At 41.9% G+C, this 18,608-nt stretch overlaps 1 protein-coding gene across 1 annotated transcript; it reads left to right on the top strand.

Annotated features, from left to right (window-relative positions):
• The first annotated feature begins 638 nt into the window (after positions 1 to 638).
• CMPK1 (cytidine/uridine monophosphate kinase 1) lies at positions 639 to 16,801 on the top strand. The gene is made up of 7 exons (XM_075155819.1): positions 639 to 903; positions 9,467 to 9,613; positions 10,499 to 10,651; positions 12,177 to 12,253; positions 12,334 to 12,430; positions 12,905 to 12,974; positions 14,214 to 16,801. Exons 1-6 carry the CDS (start codon positions 829 to 831, stop codon positions 12,944 to 12,946), a joined length of 591 nt encoding a protein of 196 aa, XP_075011920.1. The 5' UTR covers positions 639 to 828; the 3' UTR covers positions 12,947 to 12,974; positions 14,214 to 16,801.
• The last annotated feature ends 1,807 nt before the right edge of the window (positions 16,802 to 18,608 follow it).

Below are 18,608 nucleotides of genomic sequence, written 5' to 3'. Positions count from 1 at the left end.
CGCACCCCGGGGAACCAACCGCCAGAGCGCGCGCAGGGGATTTAAAAACACCAGCGGTCTAATAAACGGTCAGCGGGAGGGCGGGGAGCGCGCAGGCGCAGTGCGGCGCGGCGGGGTTGCCATGGCAGCGCGGGGCGCCGCCGCCTCCGGGCGCCGCCATCGCCGGGCCGGGCCGGAAAGGACCGCGGCGGCTGACGTGGGTTTCAGAATAAACCGACACAACCGTCCCCCCTGCCCGGTCGTGCTGGAGCGCCGCTCCGGCCTCGCCTTTCCCAGCCGGGTGTCCCACAGCGCCCGCCGCTCAGTTAGAGCCTGTACCGGGGCACACGCTTGTGACAATCGCCGGGGGCTCGGCGGCTGGTCGGGGGTGCGGCATGTCCCTCACTGCGGCGGCCCCCGCAGCAGCGGCACGGCCCGGCCGCTTCGCCCCGATCCCCGCGGTCACACACTGCTCGGGGCCAGTGTTCACCGGAGGACGGTGCATGGCAGGTTGCACACCGGACCGGGAGGAGGGCGCACTGCAGGCCGCACAGCGGCGGGCAGGACGGCGGACCGGGGGGCAGGACGGCGACCGATGGGAGAGTCGCGGCTGCCGGCCCTGCGCGCACGTGCCCGCCCCGCCCCTCCCGGTCAGCGCGCGCCGCCGGGGACCCGGAAGCACTTTCCCTCGGCGGGGACAGCTCAGAAGCGGGTGCGCGGCGGCGGCTCTGCCTCGGCCCCAGCTCCGGCCTCGGTGCCTGCCGCTCCCCGCCCGCTCCACGGCCGCCCCCTGGCCGCCGCCCCGCCGCCGCTGTCCTGCTGCTGCTCCGCCGCCGCCTCCTTCTCCTCATGAAGCCCGTCGTCGTCTTCGTCCTCGGCGGGCCCGGGGCGGGCAAGGGGACGCAGTGCGCTCGCATCGTGGAGGTGAGGGCAGCGGACCCGCCGCCGGTGGGGGGGGTACGGGACTACGCGTCCCGGCGTGCCGCGGGGCTCCGGCTGTGGGGGGCTCTGCGGGGGCGGCCGCGGGGCACGCTGGGAGTGGTACCGTGCCTCTCCGTGGGGAGGTCGCGTGGGGGGGCGAACCCTCCTTCGCCCGGCGCGGGCCCCGCATCTCCCCGGCGGTCTGGGCTCTTGTCTAGGCTCGATCCACCCTCCGCCCCGTGGAGGCGATCGCATAAAAATAACTGACCCACATCTCCCCGTTAAGTGGTGAAGGGGTGGGGGCAGCCCCCGCTCCAGCCCCTCCGCTCGCCGTCCAGCCCCTGTCAGGCGGCCTGGCCAGGGGCCGGCCTTTTTCTTTCTCCTTTTCTTTCCTCAGCCCCCCCGGGATCCCACTCCACCGGTGGTCTGCCTGCGCTGGCACCCACCCTGGGCAGTGGGAGACGCTGGGAGGCCGCCCCAGCGTGGCATTAACGGCAGCGGTTCGGGCGGGAGCACCGGTCGCCTGCTGCGCCTTGGCGGAGGGGCAGGACGGCGGTCCTGGCTGCCTGGGCGGTGGTGCGTTGTCAGGCCGGCCTTGCAGCCCGGCCCGCGGGGGTGGCACTGTACAGGTCTGCGTGGCCACGTAGGTGACAGCGGGGCTGCCACCTGCACGCCCCGGGTTGCCGGTTTGGTGGCTTGGGAGTGAGGGCGAGGTGGTTTACAGTGGTTGGGAGTACATTGACTTCAAATGTGTGGGATCAAGGTCCATGTCTTCTGAAGCCATAAACGTACGAGCTGGTACAGTAGATGTTGCAGGGTGTTGGCTTGCTGACCCGGTGCCATCCCCGTAAGTCGTGAATGTAAAATGTTAAAAATAGAACTAAAATTTTGTTCTATGACAGAATATGACAGAGGTCAAAAGATGTCCTGACCCCATAGAAGGTTAATCTTGTTCTCTCTTTTCAAAGAGCCTAAAACGGAGAGTATAGGTTGAGAAGACTTTCTGCTATGTTTTTCACATTTTCAGTTTTTCAAATACATTTTTACAGCCATTTGAGGTAGAACAAGTATCTAAGAAAGAATGGTGAATGCTACGTGGTGTAGTACTGTCCATTTAAAAACAAAAAAACCCAGGGATAATTGCATTGTATTCAGGTGGATAACTACAGAAGTAGTTAAGGTTGAATGCTTCCAAATGTGTGTTATGTTGGATTTGAAACAGATTTTTTTTTCTTTCTTTTTTTTTTTCCTGAGCAGTTGTATATATTTTTCTTATTGAAAGCAATGTAGGATCAAAGTTTATCCATACAAGCACTGAAAGAAATGACTAAGAACTGTAGCAATGCCCATGTTTCTGAACTATTGGTGGAAAAAAAAACCCTACAACTCCTGGCACTGACATGTTCTGTGTGTCGTCTATTCTGGTGATGCTCTGGCAGTGCTGTTACAGTTTATCCACGCTGCCATTATATCCCAGTCCTCGGTGTTGTATAACAAAGTTATGCGAATTTGGTCCAGACTGAAAAATGCCGTTATGACTTTAGTTCTGAAGGATTTTAACCTCAAATTACAGACTCTCATTCAAACTGGCTTATTCATTAAATTAAATTGTGGGATGAAAGGTTCATAGTGCTCATAAAGCCTTTTTGGTAAAGTCAAACTCTGCCCCTGGCACATAGCAAACAAATGAGCTTAAACTGTAGGGGAATCTTGTAGGCTGTCGTTAATGGCTTTCACCAAACCATTAATGTAGCCTCAGGGCTGAAGTACCTTGTGTGGCCACTGGCCTATGTTTAGAAATATAAATGCCTTTGGCTTGATGGGCTATATAATTAGATATAGACCACTTTATTAGGAGAAGTTCAAATGAGTCATTGCTACTCAAATTGTATTTGCAGCTAAAAATGAAAGAAGAAAGTTAACTTTGATTGTACTGTATTTATTTTCTTTCTGAGCCTGGAAAGGGAAGTCCAAATACTAATAAATATAAATTTGCTTTAATTCTGCTAATCCTGTTCACTGCTTGGAAGGAAGCTAATTGAAGTCAGTGAGCTGACAGTAGAAAGCTCTCGGACCCGCTGTCTGCAGTGGACAGCCTTCCTGCTTGCTCAGACATCTCTACAGGAGCCACTGGCTAAACTTTGAGGGGGAGAGGAAGGGGGACAGGGTCTGCGGTAGTTGAAGGGAGACTGGGACTGATGCGAGCCTGCTGGAAAACTTTAGAAAAAGGGGATGTGAACAGGGAAGCGTGTATGAAATGCAGCAGAGGTACTGGGGAGCAGCACCTTTTTTAAGCACACATCCTTGGCCTGGCCCCTGGCAGCCCCCCAGAGAGCCCTGGTGCAGGCGGTTGAATAGCCTGTACGCAGTCAATGCTGCCTTTAGGTTGAAAGTGTATTTTTGTTCGGATTTTAAACCCTGTTGGCAACTTGCCACAGAGAAAAGGGGCTGTAGCAGAGTAATAATAAACCTCATTCATTCTTGTTGTAAATGGACTGAATAATATTAGTTTACATTTGGAATGAATCTGACCCAGTATCTTGCTGTAAATCTGAAGTTTGTGCTGAACGAAAAGTCAGTAAAAGCTATAAATATCTCTTGGTTGCTATTCAAACTAGAGATTTGGGACAGAGCACATCGCATGTAGTAGTAGTCTCACTTTGCTGAGGTGAGATCTTTAGCATTAAATGATTTTATTAACAAACCAAGGGCAGCTGTGTTTTGTAGAGTAAAGGGAGTATTATGTACTACCTGGGAACGATTTCTCAAAGAAATTGTTGTAATTGTTTTGCTGACTATGCTTTACATTCCCAGGAAAGGGAGATGGCTATCGCATGTTGTAGGTAAAATATGTATTTGTTAAGTACTAGCCTAAATCATAACTGCTTGTTATGTGTGTGCTGGAGTCCCTCATTTTGGAGAATGCATGTATTCATGCCAAATTTGGACCAAATGGAGAAATGATTTGAGGGAAGAAGACGGAATAACAAGCGGAAATGGGTATTGACACAGCGTATGAAAGGGAACAGCAGGTAAGCGATTAGGTTGCTTTATCTTTGCAGATAAGGTTGGAGGAGACGGCTGAACCAGGCTGGTTTTCTCCGATACGGAGGGAAGACTCGTGCACATTCCACAAACTCACAGAATTGTCACTGAGATGCAAATTCAGCAGAACTGCTGCTCTGGACCAGTTCCTCCTATTTAGGAAGGGATGAAGCCGAATTCCCTCTTAAGTTCTTATCCTCTGCCTTCCAGCTCTGCAGGTTAACTCCTGAAACCTTCCACAGCTCGTTTAGGTGGAGCTTGCCATCATCTGGGACTGTTGCGTAGCTGTCGTGTGAGGCATAATATTTCAGCAGGTAGTTGAGTGATGTCATTTGAATGCAGGTTCTTGCAATAACCTTCATGCTTTCCACAGTGTTTGTATCTTCTGTGACAGTAAGGTGTGCGCGTGGGACAAAATGAATGTGTTTTATTGCTGACTTCTGAACTTTGCATATAAAATGGTTGTGGTAAAGTCAGGGAAAAAAATGAATTCTTCAAATCTGCACAAAATATGCTTTCATGTACTTAAATTTTAAATCCTTACAACCTTTGCCTAAAATGCAAAGCTCTCTGGTTGGTGGGAAGAATAGTAACTAAATCACTTGTCTTTATTCCAAGCAAGATTTGAGTTGTATTTTTTGTTTGTTTGTTTTGGCAAGGTGATTCTGTAGGGATTTGGGGTATGCAAGACATCCCTCTTTGTGTACCTAAAATATAATTCACTGCCACCACAGCCCTATCCTCTATGTTTGTGGTTAAATCTAAAATTAATTCCACAAGGTGGGATGCTGAGCCCTCTCCTTTCATAAGAGCATAAGTTAATATCCGAATGGACAAAGCTGTTAAGTTTCTTTGGGATATATGATAAGGAGATTTCCTAGGGTGAAAAAAACAATGCAAAGAACAACTCATTGTATCAGAAACATTCCTCTGAAAGTAGCAGTGGATTTAGGTTTGCCATCGTGTATTAATTGTCTTCTGGAAGTCCGCTGAGAAACAGCGTTAACTTCTGTGAAATAAACACGTTTTTAAAAATGTTTGCTTTAAACTCAACTTCTGAAATCTCTTTCAAGAGTGCCAAGTAATAGTATTCTACTTAGCCTTATGTTCTCATAGTTGTTTTTTGGAATATAAGTTTATATTTCTGAACTTTGGAGCTTTTTTAAAAACATGGTGAGTGATCGTTTAAATCTACCCCCTGAAGATTTATCCCTATACGCTTCCATTTTGCAGAACACTGGGTATTGAACTTACTGGGTGCCTTTTATTGAGCTCAGCATTCCTGAAGCACTGGGGTGCTCTGTTTGCCGCCCCCTTCCCTGGGGGCACTGTCAGTGGGATCTCCTTTGTGCGTTTTGTTTTGGTAATGTGGTTTTTTGTTTGTTTTTCCTCTCCCAGAGGCAAGAACATATTTCAAACTAAGAAAATGTCTTCAATTTTTTTTATTGCAATAAGCAGACAGAAGGTCTATTACTGTGTTATAGTTTATACCCCAAAGTTTTAATTCCGTGTGCTAATTGCTAATAGGACAGACAAAAACTTTTTAGGTTAAAAAAAAAGAATACAAAGGCTGCAGGCTTTACACTGTTCTATTTTTATTTTAACTAGTTCTTGAATGGTGTATGTAGCAAATTTCGGTTGTTTATTAAGGTTGCCCAAGATATGACAGGTCAGAACTAGGGCAATAAAGGTTTGTATTTTATTTGTTTAGATCTTGAGCCCTGTGACTTTCATTTTCAGAGTAACAATGATAAGCCAAAATAGGAGTCAAGGTCAAAGTAGTCATTTGTGTTTCTCTTGCTTTTTCTTGGCTTCTGCTCACTTAAGGAAGTCTCAAGCTGTGTGTTTAGTGGAGAGATGTGCTGCTGGACCACACAGGGCTGAATCAGAAATAAACCTTGTGCCCCTCGAAAGCTGGCTGTGTAAGGAGTCCCGGCAGCAGCTGCTGCACACCGCTGATCCTTTCTTACTGCCTCGAGAAGATTGCTACGGCAGACTCCGCCTTATTCAAGTGTGACACAAATATGACTCATGTATTTTTCAGTTGTATTCATCTATTTATTTTATTTACTGAAAACAAAGCATGTTCTGTCTATGGAGTGGAAATTGCAAATCCTGGCTGGCAGAGGAAAGCTAGAAGTGGCTATAGGACAGGGGAGAGAAGGGCATGCCAGGGAGAGTGCAGTCTCGGGTTGTAATTTGGAGATGTGGAGCATACAGCTCGCACGTCCCAGTTTGTCCTGCTGCTTGGGGACTGATTTACCAGGCCCCTGTGAGACAAACAAGCGAGCGATGTTCTGCTCTGCTCTGTACAGTACTGCTAAGTGCTGTTCTGAGTAACACCTCTATGATGGGGTTGATGGAAACTTGAGCTTGTCTTTCCACATCACTGTGTTTGTTTTTTTTTTTTTTTTTTTTGAAAGCAAAGGAGGAAGATGTCTACAGTGGTGCTGAAGACAGCTGATTTTTATCTTTTTCATTCATAGTTAATTTTTGTAAGAGATTTGGATTACAGTTCTCCAAATATAAAAATAGTTTTAAAAATAATGAGAACTTGTGTAATAGCAACTTACTGATTTAATCTTTTTTTCTTGTTACAGAACAGCACACCAGTCTGCTAGCATAGCAGAAAACATTATCTCTGAAACAAGTTTTTGAATAGTTAATTGTATATTTTCTTTTTTCTTCTCTGTAATCTAAAAATCTGTCCAGATTTTGGGTGCTTGGCATCCAAGTATTTGGAAAATTTTTTTAACCTGCTTACTATTTCAGGTCTTCCTTTCAGTCTCACATTATGAATCTAGCATATATGCATCCTTCAAGAAGTGGAGAAACTGCTTTTTCATTGTTTGGCAGCCACAGTCCTTCTCCCTTTCTGATTTTGGAGGAGGAGAATTAGGCAGTAGTTGCAACAAGTCACGTTCTGGGGATTGCATCAAGATGTACTTGGCTCTGCTGGAAAGTCATGCTGGCACAATGCAAACCTTGGCAAGACTCGAGACCGTGTTACCCTGGTTTTTGTGCAGTTACGTCACAGTCTCTCTTGCAAGCTCTTGGGGATGTGACGATTTTCTCCAATTCGGGAAGCTTGCTGAGGGTTTATCTCACCTAAGATGAAAGAAAACTTTGTGTCCTGTACGCATTGATTAAAACTGGCAAGAGTAGCGTGAGCCCTACATCTCTGAAGCCTTCTGTGTATGGAGCAGCAGCCAAGCCTTTCTCTGTGCTTGTTTGCATTGTTTAAACCGACATGTTTTCTTTGGCTCTTGACACAGTACAGTTAACAAATAGATGTTTTGCCCCTGAAGGAGAGGTTTGTTTTTCTTATTGCCTGGTTAATCCATTCTGAAGGTTACTCAAGAATACAATTTACTATTATCTCAAACAAGTCTATTTATACAACAGCACTTTAAAACACTTCTATCTTTTACTTTCCTGTTCAGCCGTTAAAAACTATTTTACTTTGCTGTTGTAAAAGACAGAGAATTCCAAAAGTTGTCTGACTCAATTTCGTTTTCATGCATGAAAAGGGAAATGCCAAGGAAAATTAAATGGTTTGGTAATCCTCTAAAACCGAAGGGATTATATTTTCCTCCTGTTTTCTCTTTTGTAGAAACTTGATGTTAAAAATACCATCATTCTTTAACTTTAGCAAGAAGAACTACATGTTAATTTAGGGTTCAGCAGAGTAAGGTTTCTTGCTTGTAAGGAAAGATTTATTCTGGTTTATGGCTTCTGTAGTTCATAGTTAATATTTAGATTTGCAATTAAATAGGCATATCCAAATGCAGCATTAAAGCAGGAGTACAGTGAGTTTATAGAGGATGTCTGTGGAGCTTTTTCTTCACAGTTATTTAGAGCAAAATCTTGCTTCTCTTTTTTTTGCCAGCAGTGTAGAGTTTTGGAGATTTAGGTAATTATATCCCTTCTTAAATTATGACTATGGCAGAACTAACTTTCCACGCTTTTGTGGGTGAAATTGGAAAGCAACTGAAATGTTTTTAAAGTCACTTAGTGGGTTGTGTAATATTTTTGTTGTACTTAGTCCAGTAGCCAAGTTTTTAAATCCCAAGTTCGCAGCCTTAAAAAGTGTGTAGTCACATTATTATGCTGCTCAGACACCTTTTTTGAAATTTGCTTTGGATGTTGCTGCAGCCAAGCTGATAACCCTGAAGTTTTTTGCTGCTGCTTTTGTTTTGCGTAAAAACTTTAGGATGAGTATGTATAGGTGTACTCTGTTTTGGAGGTATAGCTAGCTTACGTAATCACCAAGGAGGTGCCTTTATTTCCTGTTTTTATGGACTATATTTGGTCAAGGAGCATAGTATACTTAGTTTTCTTGTGGTGTTAAATGAGCAGAGAAAATGATCGTTTTGTGCTCTGAAATTTCCTTTATAACAATGCATTTCTTTTTGGTAAGAGTGTATTTGTATGTTTGCACTAGGTGTCTATTTATGATGGTAAATGCTTGAGAAATTCAAGTGTAATAAATACTTTTTATTGGTATTTTGCATTAGCAACCTTTTTTAGATGTAGTTTGAGGTGAAAGAAAAGAGTAATGGTGTTTGCTGTTTTCCTGCATACTGGTATCAAGTTGATAGATTTGGACGTGATCTCTCTGCTCTCTTTCTGTTTACTGTACCCGGCGTGACATAGGGTGGGACCAGTGTAGCTGTTTACCTTCATCTGCCACATCATCGTTACGAGAAGGCACTAGCCTCCGCCAAGGGCTGCGCTCCGAGTTTGTCATGTTCATCCCGGGGAAGGAGGTAGCAGGGGCAGGCATGCAGGGCTGGTTTTGGAGGAGTGCATGTGTAGGACTGTTTGTGTAGCTGCAGTGTTAGATGCGGAGTTGTAAGTGATTAGACAAAGGTAGAGGAGGAAGCTGGTTCCAGAACCACAATGGGAAGGTAAGAATTTCTGACTCATGCTGTGCTTGAAACATTCCTCCAGCTCCAAAAGACCTGGAATCACCTCGTGCTTTTCTTTAAGTAGTGAATTAGATAAAATTACAAACCTATTGCTTAACATAGCAAAGAAAGGCACTATCTCAACTTTTTCACTTTGTAAATCAAGACTTGACTCAGTAACTGATAACCACTTACAATTTTCAAGTAGTTGAACTGTTAGGATGGGGTATAGCTTGTATCTAATTTGGTGATTGTTAAACATCTCATTGCACAGTGTAACATTGCAGGAAGCCCCTTGGGGGCATTGAGATAGTCGCGTTTCCAAACACGAAAAAATTACCTGTGAAAACAGTACACAAATACCTGACCAAAGCCCTGTTGAGCATTTTACCCAAGAATCTCTCTCCTGCTGTGCTTTCTGTGCGTGCAGAGCGTGCTGTGTTGTCAGCTTACACACTGAAGATGGAATAGATCTGTCACTAGCAAGTTGCTATTCCCTGTATTTTTCTGTTGTAATGTGAAGATAAATGTGGTTGACACTGTTGACTGATGTTAACTTTGCATGTGTACTAATTCAAGGGAATTATGCCTGTTTGTTCTGCACGTTTCAGAAATATGGCTACACGCACCTTTCTGCTGGTGACCTCCTTCGAGATGAACGAAAAAGGCCAGGCTCACAGTATGGAGAACTCATTGAGAACTACATTAAGGAGGGGGAAATTGTACCGGTTGAAATAACAATCAGCTTGCTGAAGAGGGTAAGGAAAGGGCTATTTCCTTGCTGGTTCATTCTTGCAGACTAAGCAACAAAGCAGTGGCTGTATTCTGGAAGAATCGCCTTTCCTCTGATGTGAGTAGTATGAAATGGCAGACACGTACGTGCACATCGCCTGCTGGGCTCCTCTTAGCAATTACTCAGGTTTCTTTCTGGCTAGTTGGAGGGCAGTAGGTGATGGCCTCTAATACCTGGGGATCTGTGAGAATGGATTTTTTTTTTTTTTTTTTTGTTAGTAGCTCTAGGGAAATCAATGAAACTCTGTATTTCTTATTTCCCTTAACTAGCTTTTGGACCTCTTAGTCAGCTCAGTCATATTTGACTGGAGGGTAGAGGCCTTAAAGGTACTAAGTTTCTGTAAGTTTTATCAAAATAAATAGCCAGGTGAAGGAGAAGAGCACCTGCTAATGTTCCTGTGGAAGGAAAAGCTCCAGCCTTTATCCTTATTAGAGGTCCAGGAAGACAACCAGAGTATCTCGTTTAAGACAGAAAAGGCTTCTGTTGCCCATGGCACTAAATTTATCTGGAGTTTATCTGAATTAACTCTAGATCAGGGATGTTTTGGCATCTTACTGTGTATTGGCACTTTCCAGTATCTTGTAGAAAATTAACTTTAAAGCTGGGGTAGTGTCTTATGAGATTTTGAGCTTTATGAAATAGTGAATTCAGTTTGAAAGAAGGCTATATTGGTACATCAGTGAATTAATTAGCATGCATTGAAGGTGAAACAAAAATACATTTTGTAAATCTGCAATAATCCTAAGGTAAATGCTTCTCAACTTACCATGTCAACATTATGGGGGTAATTTAATAAGTAGATAAATGGTTGTATGTGCAGGAGATCATGAATTGAATTCTCTTTTATCAGGCTATGGATCAAACAATGGCTGCCAATTCCCAGAAGAACAAGTTCTTGATTGATGGATTTCCCAGGAATGAAGATAATCTTCAGGGCTGGAATAAAACTATGGATGGAAAGGCAGATGTTTCTTTTGTTCTCTTTTTTGATTGTGACAATGAGGTAATGAAGTGTGTTATTCTGTAACTTCCTTTCTTGCTATATTGTAAGAATCATTCAAGAAAAACAACAAACTCCGTCAGGTAGTTAATGGACTAGTGTAAGAGTAGAAGGAAAACTTGGTCTGTGAGTTTCAAGGATTTTTTGGCAACTTGCAGATGAAAAACTGCATGTTTTTGAAATAGCAGGCAGCTAATTGCACTTGGTGTAATCATGTGTGAATAAATTATATTGAAGAAGTACTTCAGGCAATTGCATTCTTAAGGAAAATTTGTAAAAACTTTAAATACATTATAGAAAATTATTTGGTTAATTTTCAGAAAACATTACTCTGTTTACTCTTAGTAACTGTTGTTTAGTCCAAAATGAACTTGATAGCAATGTCTGCTTTAATTCTAGAGTGCTGGCAGCAGCAGTCTTTATTTTCATAGCTATGAGCTGTGCTATAGGATAGCCAGTAATCAACATTTTATTCAGCAAGTCATTAGATTACAAGGGCATTTTGACAGTGATACATTATATTCATTTAACAAGTGCCATGATATGCTGTCTTTTTAATATGTCAGTGCCCTTGAAGCATAAAAACTGATAGGAGAATCCCAGCACCTTAAGCTGACTTTCTTCCATTTACCCTTTTCCCCAATTTCCTGAGAAATTTTGTTACTTTTTTTTTTTTTACTTAATTGCAACTATTTTTTAATCTCAAAGAACAAGTGAGGGGTTATTTTTTTCTATTTAAAACTTAAATAAGATTAAATGAATTTTTTCACTTGGTGGGGTGTTAATTTGGGGGTTCTAATTTTTTTACTAGATCTAAAAATAGACAACAATGCCTACATGATCTTCTGGGTTTTTTTTACTACGGATGTACTTTGTAGGAAAAAATAATTTTTAACCATTGTCCTCTTGCATGAGTAGGATAAATGTATTCATGAAGTGTACATGTGTCAGCGTTGCTTACTTAACTTTGTTTCAAAACTTAGTTCATTGGGCAGCTTTTAACTGTGGTTAGTTCTTCAGTTTTTACTTAGATTTTGATTTTTAAGTCTTTGTTACAGCAGTGTCAAATAAGAACATTTTAACTTACAATAACTTAGTATGTAGCTTTACAAAATTCTTGGGAGAACATACAGTGACTTTCTTTCAGTGCAGGCATATATTAGTAGTCTAATTTGACAAGCTGCTTTTCAGAAAGTCTGAACACATCCTTGAAGATCAGGTAATTTTCTTCTTTAAATGTCTCAAGTTGGAGACCCAGTCGAAGCACAGAGCTTGATGTTACTTTTACTTCCACTGACCCCAATCCCATTTTAAGAGCCCCTATTTTAATGAACGGATGAAATGTAAAGCTATCGTCCTTTTTCTCTGGAAGAATCTAACCTTCCATGTGAATTCTGGTTACATCCACCAGATCTGGACAGTATTTTGTGTGTCAGGCCTATTTAGATTTTCAGGATTTTTGTTTTGTTCCCGCTTGTGTTCCACCTTGCGTTCTTGGTGTGATCATCCTTTTGATGTTTTTTTGTAGATATGTATTGGCCGCTGTCTTGAAAGAGGCAAGAGCAGTGGTAGGAGTGATGATAATCGGGAGAGTCTGGAAAAGAGGTACTATCTTCAAAACTTTTCAGTTCCCTTCTGTTTATATTTTACTATGTAATGCTTTTTTCCCCTGTGCTTTCTCCTAGAATTCATACATATCTGCAGTCTACTAAGCCTATAATAGATTTATATGAGAGAATGGGAAAAGTCAGAAAAGTGGATGCCTCTAAATCTGTTGATGAAGTAAGTATATAAGCCAAAAAACCATAGTGATGACAGTGGCAGGGTACATATTTTTGGCATTCTTCTGAGATGTGTGTGTGTGTGGTTAGTGTGCTAATTAAGTACTGATGTGTATTACCGAGGGAGCTTGTGGAACTCTCATTTTGACTCTTGAAGAACTGATTAAGATATGAATAACTTTAAGAAATCAATTAATTCTGCTTGCATATGAGCTGGACTAAACACATTTTCAGTGTTTCTGTGTTTAACAGTGTCTTGTCTTTTTCACTTTCATGAGCTTTTGCTTTTCTGAAGTAGTATTGCTCTTCTGTCTCAGTTTCCCAGAATTGATGCCAATTTCACCATTAAAGAATTACTGTGAATGTTCTAAGAAAAAACTACATATTTTTAAAAATACTGTCCATTATTGTGTGTGCTGGTTTAACTTGAAGTAACTGTTTGACTTACACTTCATATTCTTCTCTCTCTTTTTAGGTTTTTGAAAAAGTTGTACAAATTTTCGACAAAGAAGGCTAATTCCCAGCTTGAAAGTTCATTTAAACTTGTGCGTGAATCTTGCTTGAATAGCTGCTACTGCAGTCCACTCTTTGTAATTGTTTTAAAAGATTTTTTAATTGTTTTTCACATATCTAATGGTGATTGGAAAAGCAGTTAATTACAAATGGATCTGTTTTTTAAATAGGAAATCATTTCTTGTGGCTATAGTATACAAATTTCAGGGTTCTCCATTAGTACAAGTTCAGTTACTCATATGGCAAAACCACAGTTAAAACATCTCTCTGAAGCGACTATTCTGTCACAGTTCTGTGCCTATCATGGGCAGCCCTTCTTATTCCTTATTGCCATACATGTTTTGTTTTGTTTTTTTTTTTTTTTAAGGATCAACTAAACAGCAGCATTAAGCAATGAGGGACCTGTGTGTCCTTGTTTGTTTTTCGGATGCTTGGACCAAATTTAGCAGATATTTTTTCAGAGTATAGTTTTGTCACGACGTTCCCTGTTATCACCAAACCTGATTTCTGTAAGTCAAGCTACAGTTAATGTGAGAATCTGTTTTAGCAGTTCTCACAAAACTGTTTAATATGCTCTTCAGCAATAGACATACAAAGTACTTTATGGAAAGTGGTGCTTTCTTATAACTCTGCATGTAAACTGTCTTGTAAATTCTTGAGTACCTGGATGACATGGCCCTGGGCTTTACCTTGTCTTCATTTGCAAAAGGTTAAGAATATAATTTCAAAGTCAGGTCAGTATTTCCATACTCATTTATTTTAAATGATAGTTATATTCTTAATTACAGTTATGGTCTTCACAAGATGGCAAAACTCTTAAATAGTGTACAATAAGCAAAATCTTCTAACGGTTCTGTCTTTTCTAACAAGTGGAAGGGATTTTGTGTTGTTATAATTATTATTATTGAAATACTGTGTTACTGAATGCTTTAAGGTTTGTTACCTGGGGAAATATTTTTATCATTCAACTAGTGAATTTGTTTCCCTAAAATTGTATAATTTTAATAGCTGTTTATTTGAAAAGATTGTAAATTATTGCACTTTTGTTATGATGTAGTCAGCTGAGGGGAAGATACCTGCAGAAAAAAGTTCCATTCGCTTAAACAAATTGGGTCCTGCCTCATCACGTTCTCTTGAATTAGCCGAGTACAGTCAGCAGCGATAGTTGGGATAAGCAGATAACTAGCTGAAACAAACTGGTTTAAATGTTTGTACAGATGTGGTGTAATTCTGCCTTTTGTTTAGAGTAACCTTTTCTCTCCCCTATATAGTATGCATAGGTCAGTGGGGGCCCAGCCATGCATTCCTTGCATGCCCTAAGCTTTCACGGAAGAAGGCTCCAGAAGGCTTGAAGATGAGTGTGTTAATTAATGTTAGTGATAGAGTGGTTCTTCCTACATTAACTGACACTGTAATTGGTTTGTGATATGCTAATAGATGTTACAAATTACAGGGAATTGCAATTTGGAAATCTTGGGGTTCAGCTTTTCTTTATTGATGACTTTCTCTATTTAGGAAAAGCTTTAAATTAAGCCTAGCTTCTAATTAGAATCAGACGTGTTGGTCCTCATCCTGCAATCTGATCTGTGCAGGCGGATTTGTGTGTGCATGAATTCTCATCTCGCTGAGGTTCTTGAGGCCGCCGGACTGGGGAAGAGTTGGGTACAACAGAAACAAAGGGTTTTTTCCAGTATGGTAAGAGTTCAAACAACGGACTGAGCACAAATAGCTGTTTACTACTGCAGAATATACGGACCATGACTACTTCTGTGAGTGTGGGAGGCTAATGCTTTTGCTTTATGAATTTCCCCTTAAAAAAAAACAAAAAATCATGGAATTTCATTCTTATTGTATAAGTATGCTGACATAGGATAGGATCCAGTGAAACTGCATGTTTTGATATGAAGGTTAGAATCAGGGTTTTTCCAAAAAGACTTCAAACAGGATTCTTTAATATCATTAGAGAGATTTAATTATCTTTTGTTTCTAAGTTACTGGTTTTTACAAGTTCTGTTCAGAATAGAGTATCTGTTTTCTCTCATCATATACTTTTCTCTGTATTTAAGTGCTGAAACAAAGAAAAAAAACCCTTTGAAGCAAGTTTTTAGAAAAAACCAATGTTTTGGCAATATTGAATTTGGAGTGGATTGTAATGTGTCTGTGCAAAGACTAGATTTTTTTTTGTCATTTTATTTATTGAAGATGCCATTAAATGTGTTACCAATTCTTTCAAGTTGGACTTAAGATTGAAATAAAGATTAAAGGCAATATGCCAATGTGTTGTGTTCGTTTAGCAGCAAAACTGTACAAAGAATTTGAGGAGATCAATAAACTTTGTTCTGTGGCGTAATATGAGTGCTTGGCTTACAGTTATCTGTCAAAAGGGATATTTTTCATATATGTCTATCTATATAAAGTATGTATTTATTAGAGTTAGATACTTTGCGCGGCCGCATACAAGCAGGTATGTGTATAAAAGTTCAGTTTGCTCCATCAAAACTGAAGTCCTGAAGACCCTGTTAGGCACAGGATAGGATCAGGCAAATGCCTGTGGAATTGGTACCTTTTTTTGATTATATAGGTTTATCAAATTACTCTATTCGTATAGTTGTGTAGTGATAATTCATTTGGCACATCTGTGAAAGAAAGGGGACTTGAAGTGAACTAGGAAACTCAAACCTATTGCGCAGAGCTGCTGTTGGAGACGCTTTTTGTCTTGATTTCTCATGCTTCCTTGCTCAATCACCAGCGGATTTCCTGAATGCCATTCTGCTGCTTTGCAGCACATGCCTACGTGCTGTACTGGAGACTGTGTTCTTAAAGGAGATTGGCACAGCATAGTATTCTTTATAAAAGAAACTAAGAGGTTGCCAGGCTTATTTTAAAGTAAGCCTCCACATTTTGTGTAAAGTTTTGTCACAAAATGGGTTGTTTATTCATGTCTAGGTTTCCAGTAAACAACATACTGAACTTGAAACCTTACTCTGGAAAGATTTGCAGAGCTGGCCTGAAAGGGATGAGAAAACAGGGGATTTTCCGGCAGTGGTAGGTATCTTTCTGCTGCTAAAACTAGATGACCAAATTGTTTTGCTGAAACCTCGCCCTGAGGTTGTAGCGTCTCCTCGGGGACTGACTGACAGGGGCAAGGCTCTGGTAGCTTGCCCCGAAGGAAGCTTCCCACTCCCACAAGTGGGAGACTTGAACAGAAAATCCCTGCCCAAAAGGTGCCGATTTGATGGAGTGGGGGCAGGTGGAGAAGACCATAAGCATGCAGTTGAGGATTGCCTCAGTGTAAGATATTCCCCACTAGCAACATTAATATTAAGAAGAGATGGTTCATGAGGGAGTTCCAAGGTCTTGTGCAAAATGCTGTGTCTTACAACCGTGGGGACATCTGTGTACCGCTGCCCAGGCTGAACTGGGGGGAATGGGAGAGTTAAATGGAAAAAAACCTCAGTTCAGACTGGAGCTGCCAACTGTCGTTACCGGTTGGCAGTTTCTAGCTGCCAGCATTTAGGAAAGTTGCAGCTTAGGGGATTACTTTTCTGCTTAGTTTGAAGTTCAATACCAGTTCGGTCCCTGTTGTGATACAGATGTCTCTGAAAGCTATGATCTGTGGCTACTCAGCTGACCTTCTGCTCGGGGGGGGGCAACACTTGGCCCCTTGGCACGATCAGGTTATTTCTTCAAGACGCGCTGCCGCAGGACTTGGAGACTGGGCGCCTGGGGCCGTGTGCTTGCCACAGTCTAAAGATCCCGGGGTTAATGGCTAGTAATGAAAACTGCAAGACGATGCAAAGACGATTCAGCTAATCAGGTAACAAAGGACACAGTAACAAAAATATTAAGACTTTTGGTTTCATATAGCAGCAGTTCTCACGCTCTTTTGATCTGCAGACTTTTATAAATCTTCCAGTGGAGATAGGGGGGCATAGATGAATTTAATCTTGCTGCTCTCTGCTATTTTTCATGGATTGCTTAGTTTAAGATGGTGGTTTTCAGCCTGTGGTCTGTAGAGCATTTCTATTGGTAACAATAGGCGTCTTTATTGAGTCTTCTAATCTGCTCAGCTGATGTATTCTCAATCCTCTTTGCTTTCTGCCTTTTAACATATTTTCCTCACCTTTTTGAATTGCAGATACTCTTTGGGATGGGGAGGGGGGTGCTCTTACAAACCTCTATGTGCCTTGCAGAAGAAACAAAATCTTTAAATACCTTCAGCTGGAGTAATCAGAACATGTGTCTGCCAACGAGCTTGGTACATAATCTGTTACAAAGCTGACATAAACCACATTGTGCTTTTTTTTTTTTCCCCCAACTACAGAAAATCTTGTGTAGTACCTCTGCTCTTTTCTCCTGTATGAGTGAGATCAGATGTGTCTGTCTTGCTTCAGCATAGTGCTTAGCAGCAGTTGCATGAAAAAACTCCTCAGTCATTAGATGTTAAACTAGCAATGACCTGTTATGCTTCAATGGAAGTGAGATGATTGAGGAGGGGAGGAAAGACGCTTAAAGAAGCTCAGTCAATTCTGCTTCACTAGTCAGACTTCAGCTTTAGATACATATCTGTTCCGCACAGCAGTGATGCTTGTATTTAGTCTAGCTAATTCATGATTATGCTGTGTGGAAATTCATGCAAAAAGCACTCCCTGCCTAGAAGTTGCCTGTCTCCCCTCATCAACTCTGCCACCTTGAATTCCAGGGGTTGTGGAGACAGGAATTTGTCTTCAGGGTAAAGCTGTAAAAGCTAAACTGGGCAGGATGAAGACAAATTGAGCCGTGCTTGCGAAGAACGAGATGCACAGCTTATTTCACTGTGGGCAGCAATGCCAGGCTATTTTGTCATCCTGGTTTATAACTGCATTCAGACAGCAAAGCAGAAATTTTCTCTTCCCCCTCAAATGTTTGGCAGAAAGCTTGCTTTTGTCTAAAATGCTTCTTAAGCACTGTGCGAACCATTCAGTCCTAAACCAGTTTGAGTTGTGCTTTTTCTTTCTAATTTACAAATAGGAGGGTTTGGTTTAGTTTCTTGTAATAGCTGCTGCAGCGAGACAACTCTTGGAAAATACAAGGCGCCATCCCAAAAGATATTATCTGCTTTATTCTGGAGGGCTTTTTAGCACAATGCAGTTTCTTTGTGGTAAGAAATGGCAAAGATTGCTATGCGACTACCAAAGTGTAACGATATGTGGATGGTGCGTGGAAATGGTATCTTCTACAACTTTTGTGCCCAGCACGCACTTTTATTTAGCGCCATAAGATGTGAAAAGAAGTTTTAGGATATATTCTCAATTGGATCAAGTCTTAGGAGTGAAGCTTAATCTATCGTGGGGATCTTCAGGGACTATCAGGATCTATCAAGATATTTGGAGGATGTAGTATGTGGTGGTCCTCTTTCCTGACTGAGCACAGCGCTGTCTCTTCAGGTTGCTGTTCGGGGTGTTACTACTGTTGTCTTCTTAAACCAGAACCAGCTGAAGTCCCCAGCTGTGGTCACCAAGTATCCTGAGGTCTATGTTATGTTCTAATCCAAATGCCTCTGTCCTTGTCTGAATACCTTCTCTGGTTTCATTTGGATATGATGGAAATCACCAGTGCCTTTATTTCAGGGGGAGGACTGGCACAGCAGTTTAGCTGCTGCCCCACCTCATACTCTGCACACACAA

The sequence above is a fragment of the Calonectris borealis genome, chromosome 8 (assembly GCF_964195595.1).
Source record: "Calonectris borealis chromosome 8, bCalBor7.hap1.2, whole genome shotgun sequence".
Classification (NCBI taxonomy): Eukaryota; Metazoa; Chordata; class Aves; order Procellariiformes; family Procellariidae; genus Calonectris; species Calonectris borealis.
The sequence above is the reverse complement of the archived record's forward strand: the minus strand, read 5'-3'. Positions and strand labels throughout refer to the sequence as shown.